Source organism: Bubalus kerabau, chromosome 4 (assembly GCF_029407905.1).
Source record: "Bubalus kerabau isolate K-KA32 ecotype Philippines breed swamp buffalo chromosome 4, PCC_UOA_SB_1v2, whole genome shotgun sequence".
Classification (NCBI taxonomy): domain Eukaryota; kingdom Metazoa; phylum Chordata; class Mammalia; order Artiodactyla; family Bovidae; genus Bubalus; species Bubalus kerabau.
In genome coordinates this window covers 94,880,138-94,905,223 of record NC_073627.1, presented here as the reverse complement: position 1 = coordinate 94,905,223, position 25,086 = coordinate 94,880,138, and the positions used below count along the sequence as shown (strand labels likewise).

At 37.9% G+C, this 25,086-nt stretch overlaps 1 protein-coding gene across 1 annotated transcript in view; it reads right to left on the bottom strand.

Moving 5' to 3' along the window:
- The window catches only part of FREM1 (FRAS1 related extracellular matrix 1), a 273,665-nt gene that overhangs the window by 62,380 nt on the left and 186,199 nt on the right, over positions 1-25,086 (bottom strand). Inside the window, exons 19-24 of the mRNA XM_055578036.1 lie at positions 19,611-19,863; positions 12,949-13,143; positions 11,689-11,874; positions 6,109-6,305; positions 1,360-1,582; positions 66-210 (exon numbers count right to left, since the gene is read on the bottom strand). Of these exons, the coding sequence (XP_055434011.1) occupies positions 66-210; positions 1,360-1,582; positions 6,109-6,305; positions 11,689-11,874; positions 12,949-13,143; positions 19,611-19,863 (1,199 nt within the window). The remainder of the gene's footprint in view (positions 1-65; positions 211-1,359; positions 1,583-6,108; positions 6,306-11,688; positions 11,875-12,948; positions 13,144-19,610; positions 19,864-25,086) is intronic.

Here is a 25,086-nt window from a genome sequence, read left to right as displayed (position 1 = left end):
ATCTGGTATTCCAGACCTTAGAACTTCCTATAGAATCTCAAATGGACTCTTTTCAGGTAACTTACTTGCTCAGCATTGGTTTCTCATCATTAACTGGGGTGACCTCTACAAAAATGGTTTTAAGTATCTTATGTTTCCCGTCTGACACCTGGATTGTAAAGTCATCAGCAAGACTCTCTGAATCATCATGCACATACATCAACCTCATTCCTGGACAAAGGGAAAAAAGAGAAAGTAAATCTTTCTTATGATTAAACCATTTCAAAATCTGTCACAAATAATTTCCAAAGCATTGCTATTAGCGTGAGCTCATTAATCAGCACAATAAGGTAAAATCAAACTATTTTATAAAGTAAGAGTACCCTCCTAGTTCATTAAAAGTTTCTATTTAAATAAGTTAGTATTTGATAAGGGTCTTACTTAAAGTCATTGAGAAAAAATATATTATTCAATAAACTGAAAGAGAACAATGGTGACAGTATCTAAATGAAACAAAAAATTAGTTCATTACTTAGGGGAATTTGCATTTAGATCCCTATCTCAAGCCAACAATCAAAATAAATTTTAGGTGAATCAAAACTTAAATAAAAAACTATTTTTAAAGCCTATATAACATTCATATGGAAAAAATGGAACTTTCATATGTAGCTGGTAGAAAAGTAAAATGATGCAGCTACTTTTGGAAAACAGTTTGACAGAGTTTTAGGTTTGATCCCTGGGTCAGGAAGATCCCCTGGAGAAGGAAACAGCAATACACTCCAGTATTCTTCCCTGAAAAATCACATGGACAGAGGAGCCTGGCAGGCTATACTTCATAGGGTCACAAAGAGTTGGATATATCTGAGCACATGAGCAAATGGGATAAGATCAATTTTTCAAAAAGGGTAATGAAAAAATACTTTAGGCTGCTATTTCAATGTGTCATTTCCTTAAAGAGCACATTATCACCTCAGAGAATAATGAGTTATTATAGGTTGTTCTATATTTGTTTCAAATGTGGAGGTTTTGACAGACAAATCTCTTCAAATTTAGTTCCATAATCTTGATTGTTTTAAAAAGGAATTTTTTTTATTATGTGATTAAAACCTTGGGATAAAATATTAAAATTCACAAATATTATTTTTACTGATGCTCTTAAGGTGAAAGACAAGATATTAATTCTTTTTCAATTACCCACTCTGTCTAGCTGAGACTTCATGTTCTGCATTAATCCAGAGCCCAGAGAAAATCCTTGAGAGATAAATGAATACAGGCAAAGGCCATTTCTTCAATTCCTCTTTCTGTGATTTATTACTATCTTTTCTGGGTTAAATTATTAAATCAACAACAACAAACAAATTGAAATGAAACATGATATACCATTCTTGAGAAGTTCCATGGAAAAGTTGTACACAAGTTCATGCTTCTGGCCAGGGTTGGCTGATTGCTTATATTGAAAAAAGTTTCTGCTAAATGCCCTGTTGATGAGGAGGCCATGACGCGGTTTGTGAGTGATACTGAACAGCAAGGGGTTCTTGGGAATGTCCCGGTCAGTAGCACTGATGATGGAAGAATCCAGCTCTCTCATCTGACCCTCACACACCTAAACAAAGACAAGAGAAGTCAGCTGCATGTGAAATGAAACCTGTCTTTCTTTTGGCAAAAAGCTCAAAAAATAATTTTAAAATATCCTATAATAATTTTAAGAGATCCTCACAAATTTTCCATGAGGTTTGTGTGTAATGAGTCCTAAAAAGAAATTGCTAGTTTAAAATGACCTTAGAAGACAATAAGAAATCTACTCATCTTTCTCATGCATTTTTCTGAAGATTTCAAAGCACTTTATCCTATCCATGAAGGACTAAGGATATATATATATAAACATATATATATATATTATATTTAATCTCATATATATGATTCATAATTCAAAGATCAGGGACTAAAGCAACCAAAAGGATGCTTGCTTTCTGGAAGTCACAGAGTTCAGTTGTAAAACTGGGTGTAGACCCTGGCTGTCCTAACCTGCCATTTTAACCTCTGAACCTTGCTGCTCTCACAGTTCTTTTTTTCTGCTTTACAAATTGCATAAATATCTGCTATACACACTGGGGGATGTTAGGTGTTTTTAATTTTTGTCATTGCAGCAAACACTGCTATATCTCAATTAGAGTCAACCACAGTTGAGAGGATCCTCCTGGATACACAACAGTATGTATTTTAATGCTGGGTCCCTGATCTCTTCTCTGTCCTCACACCACTAATTTGCCTGAACAACCCCCCTTCCCACTTCAAGTTTCATAATCCTTTAAGCATAAAGAGAACTGAATGGTTTTCATTTCATGTAGGATCTAGTTATTTAGAAACATTTGTACCATTAACATGGTACTTAGTCATCTTCATCTTCTTTTTCTCATAGCAAGGGAACAAAAAAGTATTTCTGATGTATAGAACAGTCTTATGGACTCTGTGAGAGAGGGAGAGGGTGGGAAGATTTGGGAGAATGGCATTGAAACATGTAAAATATCATGTATGAAACGAGTTGCCAGTCCAGGTTCGATGCACGATACTGGATGCTTGGGGCTGGTGCACTGGGACGACCCAGAGGGATGGAATGGGGAGGGAGGAGGGAGGGAGGTTCGGGATGGGGAACACATGTATACCTGTGGCGGATTCATTTTGATATTTGGCAAAACTAATACAGTTATGTAAAGTCTAAAAATAAAATAGAATTGAAAAAAAAAAAAGAAAAAAAAAAGTATTTCTGCTTCCTACTGTGAAATACAGCAAGATCTAAATAATATGAGTATATGAGTTTAGCATGTGCTTATTGGGCACGTATAGAATCACTGTAAGAATATGAATATTCTAAAGAATCAAAGTCCAAATGAGACTGTGATGGCCTGTTCATCATTAATTATAAGACAAGGAAAAAAATACCTAGCACTACTAAATACAGATAAACAAGAAGTAGGAAAGGGTGGAGGAATCCAAGAATGTCTTTGTGGCTGAGTGGACATTTTACGTTTGAAGAAGACATGGGCTTTAGACTTGTGAAAATACTCTCTCTTCAGCCTCTCTTAAGGACTTTGAAAAGAGCCTTCCTACAACTACTTGGATGTACATAACAAGAATCATAATATCTGACATTTAGGCTAAAATTATGCTGGTTCCCTTTTATCTGGCCTACATTTTAAAAACTGAGATGGCATAATAATTTAATGCACGGTGATGGAAGGAGGGAACCATCTTTGATACTAACTTGCATTTTTCTCCAAAAACTTTAATAAAGCAACCTAAAAAAGATGTTCTAATCATCTTTCTCTATAAAGCTCGGGACTCCTGGACTCATGGTATGGCAGCCTTTCCCATTTACAAAATGGTAAATTCATTCAAAAGATGACTTGGAAATTTTATCCAAAAAAATGTGAGATTCTTGTTTGCACATTCAATAATTTATTGAGATTATAAATAAAAGATTTAGATAAATAGACATAAAACACAGAAACTCACTGGTAGACAGCCTTGAAATAGATTATAATAACTTTAAAATCTCAATTTTTTTGTGCTACAAGTTGCAACACAATGTGATGGAAGCCCAGCTAGCTATAAAATAAATACACTTTTCCACAAGAAAGCAAAATACATATGACTATTTTAAAAACCCACGTGAAGCTTAAAGCCAGCTCTGCCAATAACACATGGGGCTCCATATTTGTTACTCTTCAACAGCCTCTGTAAGCAATCCACAGGGGAGAAAAAAGGCATGATTACTTTCAGAGAAGAGCAAGAGACAAATTCCCAGTGGCCTAATTATTTCAGAAACTCCAACCCGAGATAGATACAAGACAATAGAGGTAGGTATAGAAGGAGTCATTTGTAATTTCTTCTCTGTCTCATAATTACTGAAGTGATCTCTGGAGAAATCCATGTGCCAACAGAAGAGGAACGGCAGGAGCTGGCTCTTAAGTCTCATCCTGAGACTTTTAAGTCTCATCCTTTTAAGTGTTATATACCATTAAGACTTGGCAGAAAATTAAAATCAAATAAAGACTTTTGCATTTAGAATTTGATAATTTTTAGTGAAAAATAAGGCAAAATAATGGTTTCAAAGCAACTTTGATCAATGTCTGGAAAAAGATGACAGACGTAACAAGACTAATATGAATGACACCTATTTAATAAGAATTTTCTAAGGAGATGGTTAGATAGCATCACCAACTCAATGGACATGAATTTAAGCAAACTCCAGGAGACAGTGGAGGACAGAGGAGCCTGGGGTGCTACAGTCCATGGGGTTGCAAAGAGTAAGACATGACTTAGCAACTGAACAACAGCAAAATGTGCCTGACCATCATGATAGTCATGGCCATCCTAAAGGAAGATCTGATACACATTTTGCAGATGAGGAAACAAAAACACGGAGAGAAATAACTTACCCAGAACCCTACGACTAGTAAACAACAACACCAAGTCCCTCATATTCCAAAGCCAGTACTCATTCATTTAATCAGAATATGTTATGAGTAAATCTGGATTAAATAATTGTATAAAAATTAGGATTGTTTAAAAATAATTATATGCTTATATGAAAATATTAATGTATAGTAATCAAAGGTTTTTTTTTAAGTAGAAAGTAGGGTATCCATAAAATTAAAAGACGCTTACTCCTTGGAAGGAAAGTTATGACCAACCTAGATAGCACAATCAAAAGCAGAGACATTACTTTGCCAACAAAGGTCCATCTAGTCAAGGCTATGGTTTTTCCAGTGGTCATGTACATATGTGAGAGTTGGACTGTGAAGAAAGCTGAGCACCGAAGAATTGATGCTTTTGAACTGTGGTGTTGGAGAAGACTCTTGAGAGTCCCTTGGACTGCAAGGAGATCCAACCAGTCCATTCTGAAGGAGATCAGCCCCGGGATTTCTTTGGAAGGAATGATGCTAAAGCTGAAACTCCAGTACTTTGGCCACCTCATGCAAAGAGTTGACTCATTGGAAAAGACTCTGATGCTGGGAGGCTTTGGGGGCAGGAGGAGAAAGGGACGACAGAGGATGAGATGGCTGGATGGCATCACCGACTTGATGGACGTGAGCTTGAGTGAACTCCAGGAGTTGGTGATGGACAGGGAGGCCTGGCGTGCTGCGATTCATGGGGTCGCAAAGAGTCGGACACGACTGAGCGACTGAACTGAACTGAACTGAACTGAGGGTATATTAATGATCTCTGATTTGTAGGTGAAAACATACAGAAAAGTCATATACATACATACATACATATCATTGGCATGGACACAAATTACTTCTGTGGAAATTAATTACTGAAAACTCAACTGATGGGGAGTGACCATGCATAGGGATTGCTAAAGAGGGAGAATTTCATAGTTCACTGTGTAAGTTTCACAACATTCTAACTTGTTTAACCACATATATTATTTTTTTAAGACAACAGTTGTCTCAGCAGTGATATGCTAGGCTATTTTAGCTATGTCTAAATTTTTAAATAAAACTAACAAATATTATTATATAATATAATGACTTTTTAAACTGCACAAAAATAATGGTTGAAATTGTATTTTTTTCCTGTCATATATCTTTATAAACAGCTGTATAAAAAAGATGCCTGTAGTTTGTGAATTAAGAGTCCTTGCTATTGTAGCCCTGGTTAAGGTAGCATGCTATGGAATCAGAGCACCAGGGTGCAAATCCCCTACTTTTTACTTACTGCCAAGCTCTGTGATCTGGGGACACTAACTTAACCTTTTTAGTCTCATTTATTGCAGTTATTACATGGCAATAATAATGCCGTCACTTTAAAAGCCTATTATGAGGATTCAGTATGAACACATGTAAAGGGTTTAGAACAGGACCTATTAGCATGTACTGCATTCTATATACAGACAACTATAAACTATGTGATGCTATCTGTTAGCAATTATTATTATCATGACCATCATCGTTACTATTAGAAAAATATTTATCAAGTGATTGCATTACATAACATAGGTTACTGCCCTCTTTACTCACTAACTTGATGTGTTAAGTGCACAAGACCAATGTAAATAGATTAGGTGAAAATAAAAATTAGAAAATGATAAAGAGAGACTAAAAATTCAAATTTCTTTCTTACAGTAATATTCTGCACTATAAAATCAGGAGCTTCATCATTTGTAGCGTTGATTATAATGTAAAATGGTATCTCCATGGAGCGTCGCTTCCCATCCGTGACATACAACACAAACTTGTCAGCCGTTGGTTCCATCCCCAGATGCCTGGACTGCACATAGTTAATATGTAAAGCCTTCATGTCTTTCCACTGAAACGAAGCTAGAGCACACCAAAATGGAGCAGGTAAATAAGAAAAACATATTTTCCCGTGCTACTGGTCCTTAATCCTTCACCCAATAGCCTATTTCTCAGCAGAGCAAATAAGAGATCACAGCAGTTGACCTAAGGATCGGTCATCAGGGACTTCTATAATGACTATACCCATCAACATAAAAACATACCCATAAATTACAAGGAAGAATTAAAATTTGCATGAAGAACAGAAAGGCTGTAACTGCTAACTAGCATGTAGGGACTTTGTGACCATCATTCACATATTTGGAATGAATGTCAGAGAGACCTTCCCTTGATTAAAACCAGTGCTCCAGAGTGAGCAGTTCTTGTCATATTTGAACAAGAAAGGAACCATCTCTTTCATATAAAGGCAAATCAAGAGTTCATCAATCGTCTGCCTGTTAATCACTAAGTTGTCTCCAGCTCTTTGCAACCCCATGGGCTGTAGCCCACCAAGCTCTTCTGTCCATGGAATTCTTCAGGCAAGAATACTGGAGTGGGTTGCCATTTTTCTCCAGGGTATCTTCCCCATCTAGGGATCGAACCCCAGTCTCCTGCATGGCAGGCAGATTCTTTACCATCTGAGCCACCAGGATGGTAGTCTATTGTCAGCCTACTTGACTGCATAGCAAGCAACTGGCAGGAATGAGTGAAATTAACTGACCTGCTATTATGGTATTCTGATATTGACTTAAATCAAAAGATAAAAACACTCTGTGTTGTGTATTAAGTCACAGGTGGTGGTTTAGTCGCTAAGTCACGTCCAACTCTTGCAACCCCATGGGCTGTAGTCTGCCAGGCTCCTCTGTCCATGGGATTTTCCAGGCAAGAATACTGGAGTGGGTTACCATGTCCTCCTCCGGGAGATCGTTTTCACCCAGGGACTGAATCCTGGTCTTCTGCATTGCAGGCGGATTCTTTACCAACTGAGCTAACTAAGGCCCTCACCCTAAGTCTCCCCACAGGAGAAACTGCAATTAATGCAATTAATCTTTAATACATTAATCTTTCTTCCAACTCCACTGAGACATAATTCACATAACACTGTGTGAGTTTAAGGTGTAAGACACGTTGATTTGATACAAGCATGTATGTCTTCTCTGAAAAAAAGGTCTATTCAAGTCCTCTGCTCATTTTTTAATCAGATTGTTTAGCTTTTTGTTTTGAGTTGTATGAGTAACTTATATATTTTAGATTTTATCTCCTAACAGATATGTGGTTTGTAGATACTTTCTCCCATTCTAAAGATACTCTTTTCATTTTATTGATTGTTTCTCTTCCTCTGCAGAAGTATTTTAATGTAGTCCCACTTATTGATATTTTGCTTTTTTACCTTTGCTTTAGGTGTCAAATTAAAAAAATTGTCACCAGACCCATGTTAGGGAACTTACTGCCTATGTTTTCTTCTAGGAGCTTTATGGTTTCATGTCTCATATGCAAGACCTTTATCCATTTTGAGTTATTAATTTTTGTGTTGTAAGATAATGGTCCAGTTTCATTCTTTTGAATGTGTCTGTCCATTTTCCCCAAAATCACTTCTTAAAGAATGCTTTGCCCATTGTATTTTCTTGGTTCCCTCATTAAAAATTAGTTGACCATATATGTATGGCTTTATTTCTGGGCTCACTACTCGGTTATGTTGATCTATGTGCTTGTTATTTTTTTTCTGCTTTGATTATGATAGCTTTGCAATAATAGTTTGAAATTAGCAGGTATGATGCTTCCAACTTTGCTCTTTTTTCTCAAGATTTCTTTGGCTATCTGAGGTCTTTTGTGGTTCCATACAAACGTTAGGATAATCTGTTCTATTTCTGTTAAAAAAAAAAAAAGAGTCATTGGAATTTTGATAGGTATTGCACTGAATCTACAGATAGCCTTGGGCAATAAGGACATTTTAACTATATTAACACTTTCAACCCATGAACATGGGATGTCTTTCCATTTGTTTGTGTCCTCTTCAATTTCTTTCATCAAGACACCAATTCTATGTCTTATACTTGGTATATAAATTTTTCACTACCTTGGTTAAAATTACTCCTATATATTTTACTGTTTTTTATGCTATTATAAATGAGATTGCTTTCTCTGCTTCTTCTTCAGAAAGTTTATTGTCCATGTATAGGAATACAACTGAGTTTTGTGTGTTGATTTTGTACCCTGAAACTACTGAATCTGTTCATTAGTTCTAATGGTTTTTGGTGAAGTCATTGGGAATTTCTATATATAATATCACATTATCAGCAAATAGAAACACTTTACTTCTTCCTTTCTGATTTGGATACCCTTTATTTCCTTCTCTGGCTATGATGTTTCAGTACTACATTGAATAGGAGTAATGCAGGTGGGAACTTTTGTCTTGTTCCTGTTCTTAGAGGGAAATTTTTCAAACTTTGACTGTTAAGTCTAGCTAAAAGTTTGCCACTTTCCTGTATCTTTTAAAAATTATCAACTCAGTTTCATTAACATTCCCCATTGTTTATCTGTTCTTTATTTGTTTCTGCTCTGGTCTTTATTATATCCTTCCTTCTGCTAAATATGGGCCTAATATGTTCTTGCTTTTCTAGTTATAGGTTATTTACTTTTTTAATGCAGCGCTTATCATTATAAAACTTTCCTCTTGGCACTGTTTTTGCTGCATTCCATATATTTTGCTGTGTTGTGTTTCTATTTTTATTTAAGATTTTAAAATTTCTTTCTTATACTTAGTCTTCAATCCATTGGTTATTCAGGAATGTGTTAATTTTCACATATTTGGCATCTTTTTAGTTATCTCTAGTTATTGACTTTAACTTTGTGGCATTGTGGTTAAAAAAAAAAAAAGATACTTGGTACAATTTTGATCTTTTTAAATTGTTAAGACTTCCTTAGTGACTCATCATATGATCTATCCCAGAGACTGTTTCCTGTGCATTCTACTTTTGTTGAATGGAATATATGTATGTCTGTTGGGTTCATTTGGTTTAATATATAGTTCAAGTCTAATGTTTTCTTACTGATTTTCCATCCAAATGATTCATCCACTGTTGAAAAATGGGACACTGAAGTCCCTACTATTATTGTATTGTTGAGTATTACCCTCTTCAGTTCTATTAGTATTTGCTTAATATATTTAAGTGTTTCAATATTGTATGCATATACATTTACCACTATTATATCCTCTCAATGAATTAACACTTAATCATTATATAATGACCTTCTTTGTGTCTTGTTATACTTTTGACTTAAGAGACTATTTTGTCTAGTTTATGTATATCTACCCTTGCTCTCTTTCGGTTTCCATTTGCAAGGAATATCTTTTACCATACCTTCATTTTAAGCCTGTGTCTGTCCTTGAAGCTTAAGTGAGTTTCTTGTAGGCAGCATTGAGTGGTGTCTTATTTTTCCTATTCATTCTACTAACACAACTAATTGTAAACCCAGCTTCTCTCATATTTAAAATGGATATGCCCCAAAAGGTGCTTAGAGAATAATTTACTTCTGAAGTCTTGCCTTTGAATGATTTTGATTTTGGCATTTGTTTTTGCTTTGGTTGTTTTCAAGTGAAACACCAGAGCTATTCAAGTTTCTGAGACACACTTTGGTTTTAAAATTAATGTCATTATCTTCAATATTTCCATGATATATTTCCTACTCTTTTCTGCCTGTATCTTTTAAAAGTGTTAAAAGAAACTGTGAGAATAAGACTGTGAGTTCCACCAGATTTATTCTGTCACAGTATTCTGTGTTGCTATGGGGGCCTTTGTTTTTTTAATTAATTTATTTATTTTACTTTACAATATTGTATTGGTTTTGCCATACATTGACATGAATCCACCATGGGTGTACATGTGTTCCCCATCATGAACCCCCCTCCCACCTCTGTCCCCATCCCATCCCTCTGGGTCATCCCAGTGCACCAGCCCTGAGCACCTGTATCATGCATTGAACCTGGACTGGCGATTCATTTCACATGTGATAATTTACATGTTTCAATGCCATTCTCCCATATCATCCTACCCTTGCCCTCTACCACAGAGTCCAAAAGACTGTTCAATATACCTGTGTCTCTTTTGCTGTCTTGCATACAGGGTTATCGTTACCTTCTTTCTAAATTCCATATATATGCGTTAGTATACTGTATTGGTGTTTTTCTTTCTGGCTTACTTCACTCTGTATAATAGGCTCCAGTTTCATCCACCTCATTAGAACTGATTCAAATGTATTCTTTTTAATGGCTGAGTAATACTCCATTGTGTATATGTACCACTGCTTTCTTATCCATTCATCTGCTGATGGACATCTAGGTTGCTTCCATGTCCCGGCTATTATAAACAGTGCTGCGATGAACATTGGGGTACGCGTGTCTCTTTCGATTCTGGTTTCCTCAGTGTGTATGCCCAGCAGTGGGATTGCTGGGTCATATGGCAGTTCTATTTCCAGTTTTTTAAGGAATCTCCACACTGTTCTCCATAGTGGCTGTACTAGTTTGCATTCCCATCAACAGTGCAAGAGGGTTCCCTTTTCTCCACACCCTCTCCAGCATTTACTGCTTGTAGACTTTTGGATAGCAGCCATTCTGACTGGCATGAAATCGTGCCTCATTGTGGTTTTGATTTGCATTTCTCTGATAATGAGTGATGTTGAGCATCTTTTCATGTGTTTGCTAGCCATCTGTATGTCTTCTTTGGAGAAATGTTTGTTTAGTTGTTTGGCCCACTTTTTGGTTGGGTTTTTTATTTTTCTGGAATTGAGCTGTAGGAGTTGCTTGTATATTTTTGATATTAATTCTTTGTCCATTGCTTTGTTTGCTGTTATTTTCTCTATGGGGGCCTTTTAAAACATTATTTCTTCAATATTTATCCTTAAATTTTCCATAAGTGTAATTTCCATTTATTTTGAAGTAAACTCCTAGGTGTTCTTTGGAAGGACTGATGCTAAAGCTGAAACTCCAATACTTTGGCCACCTCATGCGAAGAGTTGACTCACTGGAAAAGACTCTGATGCTGGGAAGGATTGGGGGCAGGAGGAAAAGGGGACAACAGAGGATGAGATGGCTGGATGGCATCACCAACTTGATGGACATGAGTTTGAGTGAACTCCAGGAGTTGGTGATGGACAGGGAGGCCTGGTGTGCTGTAATTCATGGGGTCGCAAAGAGTCAGACATGACTGAGTAACTGAACTGAGCTGAAACTCCCATACGTGGGAAATCTTAAATGAAAAATTAGAATGAAAAACAATAGTATTTGAAAGTATCAGTGATAATAATAATTTCTCAAGTGTAGTACTTTGAACATTTTTCAAGTCCTAACCCAGTTATTAAACATAACCTAATCAATGAGAGTCTCAAACAAAGGCTGATTATTGCTGGACATAAAACCATGACTTACCTATGCTGATGCCCATATTGCTCTTTTCAAAACCTGCAGAAGGGAGTGTGTTTTCAAGGTAGCCAAACTGGGGAGGAGAAACCAAAACAAATTCCAAGTCATCTTCTGCAGTGTCAGGATCAGCGGCAGACAGATGGTTAACAGTAAGGGCTGCTGAGAAGCCCTCATCTACAACGAATATGGTACCTGCATATAAACAATAACACAGTTATGACTTACTGTGAAATCCTCTAATCAGAATAGTAAGGACAAAAGGGAGTGATTGAAACTCCAATTCAGAGATGCCTCCTATACACAAATGTACTTCCATGGGAGATGTTCATTTCCTTTAGTATAATTCTCCTTATGGTGAAAATATTCAAGGGTAATGGGTGGAATTTAATTTGACTTATGGAATTATATTTTTTCTTGTCTAAGAAAGCCAGACTATTACAAAAAGATAGAAGAAATACTAAATGCTCCAGTACAGCCCTTTAGTCATTCTCAAGGAACTCTGATTTCCCCTGTGTCTCTATAGAAGTGACAAATGAAAATAAGAATTGCCAAAATGTTTTAATGATAAGCCACTGAATGTGGTTTATATACTCTTCAAGATCAGTTGTTACCTCTGTTTGTCAGAGCGTTAATTGCCTGAGAACTATTATGAATTGCTCATAACGAGCATATTTTTTATGCCGTAGTGCTTAATTATTCTGTGGGGATAATGCTTCCTTTCCAGAACACTGCTTGGGAGACAGTTTGCAAATTACAATAACATTCATACATATGCTTGCATTTCTTTTCTGAGAGTCAGAACATATACATAGTGCCTACAAAGAGATGACTTCCTAAAAAGCAAATAAGGTTAAATATATATAAATAGTCCCACTGGTATACTCATTCTATTCTAATAGAAATTATTATGGATAAAATAAATTACTGTCTCTACCAGGTAAATGATACTTTCCCATGTGAAATAAAACCAGATTATTTGAGGATTACAATGTTGTCTTCATTTTAAAACACACACACACACACACACACACACACACTTGCATTCTCTCTCCATATGGATTTATCTAAATTTTTAAACAAGTTATTTCTTTTTCCCTGTAATCTTTCACAGATCTGAGGTTTCCACAAGTCTGTTTTGAGACAATTATTACAGGCAATTTTGTATGGTGGTTTTCTATTTTGACTGTAATAAAGGGCATTATTTCACTGGACCACGGGTATGACTAGATGAGATAATAGAAACTTAAGAGGAAAAAATATGGCAACCTATGGCAACTGAAGGCGGTTGGTTGTCCACTGGATACACTGTGATGTTGAGATCATACATTGGAAAGGACTCATGAAGAGGAACAGATGGATAAGGTCCATTGTAACAGCAGCCATTCACAAAAGGACCAGCTTCTCTGTCCGAAACCACCAATGTAATGGTGTCGAAACAAGGCATCAGGCCAATCTCACCACCTGGAAGACACAACTACAGCTGAAAGATGACTTATAAAAAATGCAGAATACCAAGATGAAATTGCCTTAGACTTCCTCTACAAGCATAGAATGGCAAGGAAAGGAACTTACGTGGTTAAAATGTGAAACTCAATTTTATTACTATGAAATTAAATAGAGTCATGAAAATAATGCAGAAATGCTTGCCCATCTGTTGCCTCTGGTGAAAACCCTGCCAGCCATCTATCACCATATGGAGGGGCAAAACAGGGCTAACAAGGGTCTGACAGTTCACAAATGAACAAGGGAGACACAAAGCTGAACTCAGGATGGCTTCACTCTTCTCCCATAATTATTAGTGTTTGGACCAACCACAGGGAAAACAGAAGGCACCCTGTCCCTCTGGTAATTGTCTTCACATTTGCATTAACCACCTTAATTGAACAACCACTCACTGCAGAAGAAGCTGAATAGGTGAAATACAAAGATAACCCACATCTTTGTCACTTGCTTCAGCATTTTCTTCATTACATATAGTCAAGATGTTAGCAAAATAGCAACAGCACCTGGATAAGAAGAGACCCTAATTTTCATCTTCTTTTTACTCTTGAGAGCTTCCATCTATGGGATTCAAAATGGTCCCAACTTAAGTCGTGAGAGGAAGAAGGAAGAAAATATCAGGACTAGAACTTTATCAGTAAATAGGACAATCTATTCTTGGATTACTAATGAACAGCACAGAAGTAGGAATGCTTACTATCCAGGGAGGCAGAAAAGTTATGTAGATGTGCTTTTGATAATTTTCATACATTACTCTAAAAGTGTCAAGAGGGAAGCAATTATGTTCGAAGTTTCGATGAGACTAGGGCACAAAAGATCAGGAACAACTTCTCTTTTCACAAGATACATTGGTCAAATCTATAGAGCACTGTACTTGGAATTATTACACCTGTTTAAAAAAATGACATGGAACATAAAAAGGAGCAAAACTGGGTCATCTGTAGAGATGTAGATGAACCTGGAGTCTGTCATACAGAGTATAGTAAATCAGAAAGAAAAAACAAATATTAATGCATATATCTCCCATGTTAGTAAGGTCATGCTTAAAATCTCGCATGCCAGGCTTCAGCACTACATGAACCAAGAATTTCCAGACATCCAAGCTGGGTTTAGAAAAGGAAGAGGAACCAGAGATCAAACTGTCAACATTCACTGGATCATAGAGAAAGCAAGGGAATTCCAGAAAAACATCTACTTCTGTTTCATTGACTACGCCAAAGCCTTTGACTGTGTGGATCATAACAAACTGCGGAAAGCTCTTAAAGAGATGGGAATACCAGACCATCTTACCTGTCTCCTGAGAAACCTGCATGCGTGTCAAGAAGCAACAGTTAGAACCCTGTATGAACAACTGAGTGGTTCGGGATTGAAAAAGCAGTACAACAGGGCTGTCTGCTGTCACTCTGTTTAACCTATATGCTGAGCACATCATAAGAAATTCCAGGCTGGATGAGTTATATGCTGGAATCAAGATAGGTAGGAGAAACATCAACAACCTCAGATATACAACTGATACCACTCTAATGGCAGAAAGCAAAGAGGAAGTAAAGAGCCTTTTGATGAAGGTAAAGAAGGAGAGTGATGAGCCTGCTTAAAACTAAATATTAAAAAAATTAAGATCACGGCATCTGGCCCCATTACTTCATGGCAAAGAGAAGGAGGGAAAGGTGGAAGTGGTGCCAGATTTCATCTTCTTGGGCTCTAAAATCACTGCAGATGGTGACTGCAGCCATGAAATAAGAAGACAATTGCTTCTTGGCAGGAAAGCTATCAAACCTAGACAGTGTGTTGAAAAGCAGACTTTACTCTGCCGACAAAGATCCATATAGTCAAGCCTATGATCTTCCCAGTGGTCACGCACAGTTGTGAGAGCAGGACTAGAAAGAAGGCAGATCATCAAAGAATTATTGCCTTCGAACTGTGGTGCTGAAGACTCTTAACTGTCCCTTGGACAGCAATGAGATCAAACCAGTCAATCTTAAGGGAAATCATCCCTGAATACTCATTGAAAGGACTTTTGCTGAAGCACTGATATTTTGGTCACCTGACATGAACAGCTGACTCACTGGAAAACTCCCTGATGCTGGGAAAGACTGAGGGCAGAAGAAGAGGGAGTCAGAGGATAAGATGGCTGGATGACATCACCGATGCAATGGACATGAACTTGGGCAAACTTCGGGAGATGGTGAGGGACAGGGAGGCCTGGCATGCTGCAGTCCATGGAGTTGCAAAGAGCCAGACACGACTGGGCAATTGAACAACACCACCAATGCATATATAGGGAATCTAGAAAAGTGGTACTTATGAACGTATTTGCAGGGCAGGAATAGAAATGCAGATGTACAGAACAGACTTGTGGACACAGAAGGGGAAAGAGAGGGTGGGGCTGATTGAGAAAGCAGTATTGACATTCATACACTACATGTGTAAAACAGATAGCTAGTAGGAAGCTTCTGTATAGCATAGAGAGCCCAGCTTGGTGCTCTGCGATGAGCTAGAGAGGTGGGATCGGGGGCTGCGGTGGGAGGGAAGCTCAAGAGGGAGGGGATGTAAGTATACATATAGCTGATTCACTTCACTGTACAGCAGAGATTAACAAACATTATAAAGCAATTATACTCCAATAAAAAATGGCAGACAAGGAAATATTCAAAATGATATTATTGAGTAACCAAATGATAAAAGAATGAGAAGACTGGGCTTATTTTTTTAAAAAAAGAATAAGGGTGAGACATTAAAATTAAACAATCAGCCTTCTACTTTAGGAAAAGTGGGGGAAAGATACCATTCATCTATTCATATTTATAAAAAGGTTAATTGGCATAAAGCTTTTTATGCAATACTCACTTGAAAAATACTTATTTAATGCTTGTTGTGTGAAAATTAGTGTTCTGTGTGCTCTGGCGGAGGGAAAGACAGACATGGTGAAAATGTCAAGACAGTTCAAAAAAATATCAAATGTTCAAAGAGCTACTATATGTCAGGAGGGGACACAGTCTAATGGGAGGGAAAGAAATGCAGTCCAGTTAGATTATCACAGATGTGTGTATATATTAAGTGGAACCATATGAAATTGCTACTCAAAGCCATTTTTAACCTATTAAATGGAACATTCATCTATCTCAGCCTGCTTATTATGCATTAGGTGCTGAGGGTGAAGAAGGATGAGTGCATAGGCTGATGATGGCATGGGGGGCAGAATGTTCATGGCAGGGAAAGTCAGACAAATCTTTCCAGATGGCCTTGCTCACTTTGTGCTGAGCATTAAATAATGAATGGTTTATAAGGCAAATAAGGCAGAGAACTGGGAGATGGGAGAGAAGATGTGTAGGAAGAGAGAGTGGGGAAGAGAAATGGAAAAATAATTCTAGGAAATGAAAACAGCTTAACCAAAAACCCGAACAGAGTACATTCAGTAACTGTAATTTCAATATAAGAAAAACATGTGAAACATTCATAGAAAGAGCTGGAAAAGTTGGCTGAGTGTTAAGCCACAAAAAAAAAAACAGCTACAAAATGGGTCGAAGAAGTCTTTACCTTGAAATGAGATACAGTCTAAAGATACTATTTATACTGAAAACAGTTAACTGGACTGGTATTTATTAAATAATTTTTGAATGGCCTCATATTTAATGATTGGAGAATAGCAAATTGGTAATAATTTTATATTATAAAATATTATTCAATGATTAAAACATGGTTACAATAACTTTGTAACATCTAATAATATTTTAATAAACATTTTCAGATGAGAATCTAAATGAAAAAAGAAACTGCACATTCAACGTGATAACAACTATGTTAAAAATTACAATTAGAAAAAGGAAAAGAAAACATTGTAATACTGAAATGTTAACAGTGATTATCTTTCTGAGGTAAATAAGGTAATTTTTCAAAATTTTATCATAATTTTCTAAGTTTTCTGTAATGAGTATATATTATTTTCATAATCACAAAAATAAATAAGCAAATAAAATAATGGTGATACAATTGTTATCAGGCTTCCCTGGTGACTCAGCAGTAGAGAATTCACCTACAATGCAGGAGATGCAGGTTCAATCCCTAGCCAGGAAGATCTCCTAGAGAAGGAAAAGGCAACCCACTCCAGTGTTCTTACATGGACAATCCCATGGACAAGAGGACTGGCAGGCTACAGTCCATGGGGTTGCAAAAGAGTTGGACACAACTAAGCGACTAAAACTACAATAACAACAATTGTTCTTTGGTAATCATATATAACCAATGTATGGAGGTAAGCGCAGGGCCACTGAAATTTTAGCTCCTATTCTAAGTTTCTCTTTATTCATTCTAGAACAGTGCTAATCACTACCGAGTAACCGAGTGAACATTACAAGCAAAAGTATAATTCAAATAAAATATTTTTTGAATACAGTATTTCTGTTAATTTATTAACATAACAAAAATGTCTATCTGAAAGAATTTGTACCAGTGTCCTACTAGGTCTTTGAAAAAAAATGTGTTAACACTCCCTTATATGGCCATCACACTAAACGAGAGTTATACGTATGTCTACTTGTTGTTTAGTACCTGAAACAAGGCACAGGCTTGAAGAGAAGATGGTTTCATCTCACCCATAATGTATCTATGCCAAATGAGCCTTTCAAAGATGTTAAAATTATGTAACAAACCATAATATTTGTCTCTAGATCACTTTTCTGATAGTTTGGGCAAATCAAAAAGAAGCACCTATTTGTGAACTCTGACATTGAGAAACATTGAGTAAGTGGACTATACTTCTCAGGAAAAGGAAAGAGCCAGCAAAACCTTTTCTAAGTGGCTGAGTGCTGAAGAACTGATGCTTTCCAACCATGGTGCTGGAGAAGACTCTTGAGAGTCCGTTGGACAGCAAGGAGATCAACTAGTCAATCATAAAGGAAATCAACCCTGAAGATTCATTGGAAGGACTGATGCTGAAGCTCCAATACTTGGGCCACCTGATGCAAAGAGCTGACTTATTGGAAAAGACCCTGATGCTGGGAAAGATTGAAGGCAGGAGAAGAAGAGGGTGACAGAGGATGAGATGGTTGGATGGCATCACCAACTCAATGGCCAGGAACTGGCGCAAACTCTGGGAGGAAGTGAAGGACACAGAAGCCTGGCATGCTGCCGTTCATGGGGTCGCAAAGAGTAAGACACGACTTACCAATTGAACAACAACAACAAAGACTTAACAGAGTGAGGATAAAGAGATATTATTTCAAGAAAAAAGATGTCTAGTGGAGTGATTAAAGTATGTCATACTAATTGGCCTTGAGGCAACTGGTATCCTAATAAGTTGTTTTTTTCCAAAGTGCATCTAAAAATATTATTTCAAAATGTTTTCCCCATATCCAAATTAAACTTGAGCTATCTCAGTTCCCCTCCTTGAATTCCCTCCCACATCACTGCTTGTATTCTCTTTCTCTGTTTTTTCAAATAAAAAGATTTGAATTCTGACACCTCTTATTTCCTGTACCACTCACCTGGCCTGACACACTCAGTCATACTTCCCCCTGGAATCTAGGTTAGAGAGGCATATGGATGAGTAATCATGAAACAGTAATGGAGTGTGATAAAAGTTAGTTAGAGGAAGTCCATGGCATTATTACTGAGGAAGTGCCCCAACCCAGAAATCAGATTTGGCAGGGCTAGTGATGTCATGAAGGACAGAGGTGTTACTATCATCTTTCCATGGGAATGGGGTTCATCTTAGGGTCTGGATTATACTCCTTTGAGCCTACTATGCCTACTATTGTGATCTGTAGATTTCAGATGTTGACAACATTTTTTATGTGAATATTTTACATAAGGAACAAATGCCACCTAGATAGCAACATAATGCAATGCCAGAAATGTAACTACAATGCTAACAAACAAGCATTTACTGTATTTTCAATATGTGTTCATGATTGTCAGGTGCTGTGGGCAAGTTACACAAAGCATAAAACATCATCTTTGCTCTTCAAGAGACCAAAGGGCAGACCAGCTACTTCTTAGGAACTAGCTGATACTCAGAAAACTTCTCAAGTTAATAATATAATTACCTTAGGGAGCCTACTTCAGGCATTTTTGGTATGATATATGGAACCAGAGTGAGATGGCCAAATAGCCTTCTTCAAATTGACCAAAATAGGGATGAGGACAAGCCAGAATGAATTGAAAGTCTATGTGGAAGCATCAGGAACATAGCAACAATAACACTTGCTCTTTCTGTGAAATTCACTGTATTACTTAGAGATCTAGAAATACTGCTGAATATCGTGATCATATTTGAAAAATAGAATATGGGCTCCCGCTGCAGCTTCTCTGGTTTTAATGGAAACAAACATTAAGACTGAGATTATTAGAGCCCACAGCAAGAAGTGAGCTAAGACTCGGTAATGTTGTTGCATCCCCGCGCCCAGACTCACCACAATGCTGTCACTTACCGGTGTGTTTGTACGTCACAGCCCCTGCGACAACATCTTCCTGAGAGAACTGATGTACCGTGACCCCAGCTCTCCTCACGGTCCCATGCTGAGGTTCTCCAACAATCATGAACATCAGCTTCAAATCATCACTGTCCACATCAGTAGCAAAAATGTATTCAGAAGTGATGACCACCTCTTCCCCCTCGGAGCAATGCATCATGGGAATGAGGTCCGCCTTTAGCACTGGAGGCTCATCATTTACAGGGAACACCTAAGCGGGGGGTGGGGGAGGGTGGTGGAAAATGCATGTTTTTGAGAAAAAGAAAGCAATGACAAATTGTCCAACTGGTAACTCATTACTCATAATTGGAATGACAGACTTTTTCAGTCTTCCAGACACGCAAAACAATAGCTATGGAATTTGGCCAAGCTGTTTGTATCTTTTAACTTTCCCCAGATGAACCATCTTGGAAGAAATGACCCATATGAGAGACATTTAAGGTAGGAATGGGGGAGTATGGTTATGATTTGGGACCCAAAGCTCTCGTTTGTTTCTAGACAGACAAAAAATAAATGTAATATAAAGCGTCTGTCACCCAAGCCCCTATCCTCCTTCATCCAATCCATGCATATTCTGGAGGAAACCTAGTCCTTGTGGTCTGAGCATTTACATTTACTACATCAAAGTTATTTATATTTCAAATTACTTGGTGATTACAAAACTCTCCTTTCCTTTCAACTTCCTGCCACCCAGGAAGTTTCTCTGGACATATAATAAGTAGCAGCTGCATTTCAAACATTTTGAGTTAATTCTGAAACTCCATAACTGTTAAATCAGTACCAGTTTTCAACGTGGTAGTACATTTTTCTCTCACTGTCATTAAAATAAAACCCTTAAGTAGAAAGGAAAGAAAAGCAACATGAGATTGCAGTGACTGTCCAAAATTTTTAAAGATTTTTGTATAAATTTGAAAAAGTATGTTTTCTAAATAGGAATAAAGGACAGTCCTCCTCTGAGTTCACAACCACAACTCAGTATGTGCTGCACATTTATTTATCAAGTTTGGCCTGTGAATACCCTCAACCCTGTATTTCCTTCCCTCACACTTCAACCAATATGATCTTTTTAAAAAAGTATTAGTTTTTATTTTGGCTATGCTGGGTCTTTGTTGCAGCACATGGGCTTCAGTGGTTGCAGTGTGTGGGCTTAGTTGCCCCACTGCATGTGGAATCTTTTCACTCTCCTCTTTCCCTTTCATCAAGAGGCTCTTTAGTTCTTCTTCACTTTCTGTCATAAGGACGGTATCATTTGCTTATCTGAGGTTATTGATATTTCTCCCAGCAATCTTCATTCCAGCTTGTGCTTCATCCAGCCCAGCATTTCACATGATGTCCTCTGCATTAAAGTTAAATAAGCAAGGTGACAATATACAGCCTTGACATACTCTTTTCCCAGTTTGGAACCAGTCCATTTTTCCATGTCCGGTTCTAACTATTGCTTCCTGACCTGCATACAGATTTCTCAGGAGGCAGGAAAGGTGGTCTATTATTCCCATCTCTTTAAGAATTTTCCACAGTTTGTTGTGATCCACACAAAGACTTTGGCATAGTCAATAAAGCCAAAAGGAACAGACCAAGTAAATGGCTATCCAAAGATGGCATACTATATTATGAGAAGCTGGCAGATCATGGAGGACTTCTCTGAGAGCCATTAGGCCCCAACTTTTTTGGAGTAGAGATACTATGTTATTCATTTCTATATTCTCAGGCTGAGCACAGTGCCTACAATATACAGCTTATTCAATGAGTTTCTTCTGCTGACACACAGTAAGGAAGTAAGACAGGAAAAGGAGCATAGTCCAAGTTCAAAGTGAGAAAATCGGAGTTGATAGGTGAATGACAAGACAAAGCTAGAGTGAAAACATCTTTAATTTCAGATGTATACTGGAACATTTAGAGGCTAAAGTCATGATACCTGGGGCTTACATTAAAATAATTCAGCAAAGAGAAAATAAATGAAGGAAATATGGTAAAATGATAGCAATTATTAAGAAGAGGTGATTGATATATGGGACTTTATTATGATATTCTCTCTACTTTGACACCACCTTTATGGCAAAAAGTGAAGAAGAACTAAAGAGCCTCTTGATGAAAGTGAAAGAGGAGAGTGAAAAACTTGGCTTTAAACTCAACATTCAGAAAACTAAGATCATGGCATCTGGTCCCATCCTTTCATGGCAAATAGATGGGCAAACAATGTAAACAGTGAGAGACTTTATTTTTAGGGGCTCCAAAGTCACTGAAGATGGTGACTTGCAGCCATAAAATTAAAAGACGCTTGCTCCTTGGAAGAAAAGCTATGACCAAACTAGACAGCATATCAAAAAGCAGAGACATTAATTTGCTGAAAAAGGTCCATCTAGTCAAAGCTATGATTTTTCCAGTAGTTATGTATGGATGTGAGAGTTGCACCATAAAGAAAGCTGAGTGCTGAAGAATAGATGCTTTTCAACTGTGGTGTTGGAGAAGACTCTTGAGAGTCCCTTGGACAGCAAGGAGATCCAACCAGTCAATCCTAAAAGAAATCAGTCCTGAATATTCATTGGAAGGACTGATGCTGAAGCTGAAACTCCAAAATACTATGGCCACCTGATGCGAAGAACTGACTCATTTGAAAAGACTCTGATGCTGGGAAAGATTGAAGGCTGGAGGAGAAGGGGACAACAGAAGATGAGATGGTTGGATAGCATCACCAACTCGATGGACACGAGTTTGAGTAAGCTCTGGGAGTTGGTGATGGACAGGGAAACCTGGTGTGCTGCAGTCCACGGGGTCACAAAGAGTTGGACAGGGCTGAGCAACTGAACTGAACTGAACTGATGTGGGATCTTAGCTCCCTAACCATGTCCCCTGCATTGCAAGGAAGATTCTTAACCACTGGACTACCAGGGAAGTCCCCAATGTGATCTTTTTAAAATGTGGCTTTCATCAAGTCACCATTCTGTGCATGGGTGCCTGTGCATGGTTAGTCATGTCTGATGCTTTGTGACCCTGTGGATTGTCACCCACCAGGCTCTTCTGTCCATGGAATTTTCCAGGCAAAAATACTAGAATGGGTTGACATTCCCTCTCCAGGGTATCTTCCTGATCCAGGGATGGAATCTGAGTCTCCTGCATTGCAGGTAGATTCTCTCTCTCTTTTCTTAAGTCTTTATTTAATGTGTTACAATATTGCTTATGTTTTATGTTTTGTTTTTTTGGACAGGAGGCATATGGGATCTTAGCATCCTAACCAGGGATTGAACTCATGCCCCCTGCATTGGAAGGCAACAACTTAACCACTGGACCACCAGAGATGTCCCCAGGCAGATTCTTTATCACTGAAGCTTAACTGGCTTCCTAGGGACTTTCCTGGGGTATCTGACCTTATCTCATACAATGGGGTGCCTTTGTCACTCCATTCCACTCCACTGTTATCCCCAAGACACTGTGTTCCACACACATCAGGTCTTTGTACCATCTTTGCATCCTCATCCTGTCCCTTGCCTGGTATGTTCTCCCCTAGCTTTTTACTTGGCTTCCTCTATGTTTAGGTTACATATGGACTCCTCCAGGAAAACTTTTTGACAACTGAGACTCACTTAGAAACTTTCTTCATTTGCCCTCTTTTAGTACCCTGTTTGGAGAAGGCAATGGCACCCCACTCCAGTACTCTTGCCTGGAAAATCCCATGGACGGAGGAGACTGGTGGGCTGCAGTCCATGGGGTCGTGAAGAGTTGAACACTACTGAGCGACTTCACTTTCACTTTTCACTCTCATGCATTGGAGAAGGAAATGGCAACCCACTCCAGTGTTGTTGCCTGGAGAATCCCAGGGACAGAGGAGCCTGGTGGGCTGCCGTCTCTGGAGTCACACAGAGTTGGACACAACTGAAGCAACTTAGCAGCAGCAGCAGTAGCAGTACCCTGTTGACTTGTAGAACATATCCATATTTTAACTAATTATTTCAGTGATAATCTGCTTAAAGGCTGCCTTCCTCCCTTGCCCATAAACTCCATAAGAAGAGGAAGTATATTTGTCTTGTTTATCATCATAGCCCAAGCATTTAGCATAGGACCTGGCATATAGAAGACACTTATTAGGCACTAATGGGATAAATGAATGTACGAATGTAACTATGTATGTATGCCCTGGTCACTCTGCTATTTAAACAGGCTAACAACTCTACAACAGATATACGTGAAATTATGTTGACACTTTCCTTTAACAGGTAGAGAATTGGGTGATAAGCCCAGGCTTATTTATTTAATTAAAGGTAGAAAAAGCATGCAATTGGGAGAAGGCAATGGCAACCCACTCCAGTACTCTTGCCTGGAAAATCCCATGGGCGGAGAAGCCCGGTAGGCTGCAGGCCATGGGGTCTCGAAGAGTAGGACACGACTGAGCGACTTCACTTTCCCTTTTTACTTTCATGCATTGGAGAAGGGAATGGCAACCCACTCCAGTGTTCTTGCCTAGAGAATCCCAGGGATGGGGGAGCCTGGTGGGCTGCCATCTATGGGGTTGCACAGAGTCGGACATGACTGAAGTGACTTAGCAGCATTCTATCCCATTTACTATTGGCTTATTAAGGGACAATATCTCTGTTCAAGTCCTCAAAGTAGATTGAATGAAGACCCCTTTATTATCTTTCTTGACCCCATCTGATTAATCTCACTAACACATTCATGATAATCACCTTGCAGCAGTTCACAAAATAGCCTCCACTTTCAAATGCATAAAAGTCCAAAGGTGATAGAATTAAAAACATTGCTCCTGGATGAAAAAAAAAAATCATACATAATTGTCCCCAAATTGCCCAAACTTCTGATTGGCTTTCAAAGGACATGCTCTTTTCTCTAAAAAGTAACACAAACAGATTGTTTTCCTCAAAGGCACAGCTTATTGTCATTGATAAAAGATAGTCACGGACAGAAGATAGAGTTGGGATTTTCACCAGAAATTTTCTTTTCAGGAAAAAAATGTAAGCTTTCTTGATATGTAAAAGTCCACCAATAAAGAAAACTCACCTTTATGAAGCTGAAATGACATACTTCTTTTCATCTAGGTTTAAGACCATCATGAGAACTAAGTGGGAAAATGAAAGGAAGGGACTATGCATTGAACCTGGCATGCGTAAATGCTCCTGAATTACAGTCACCTGTGAACTGAGCTCTGTGGCAGTCATGAAGAAGAAAGAATGCTGGCCTGATGACCAGAGTGCAGAGGTCAGCCCAGGTCTACATGGTCAAGTTAATGGCTTTCGACAAGTCATTGAACTTTTTCAGACCTTTGCTATAAAATAAAGATAATTCCTTTCCTGTGTACTTTTAAAAACACTAGATGGGTGTCATCATTCTAAATTAATTATTAACTGTAAAATATCTTGCAAACACATTATTATGACCTTTAACAATAATTTCATACCATGAAGATCTGACCAACTGTAACAGA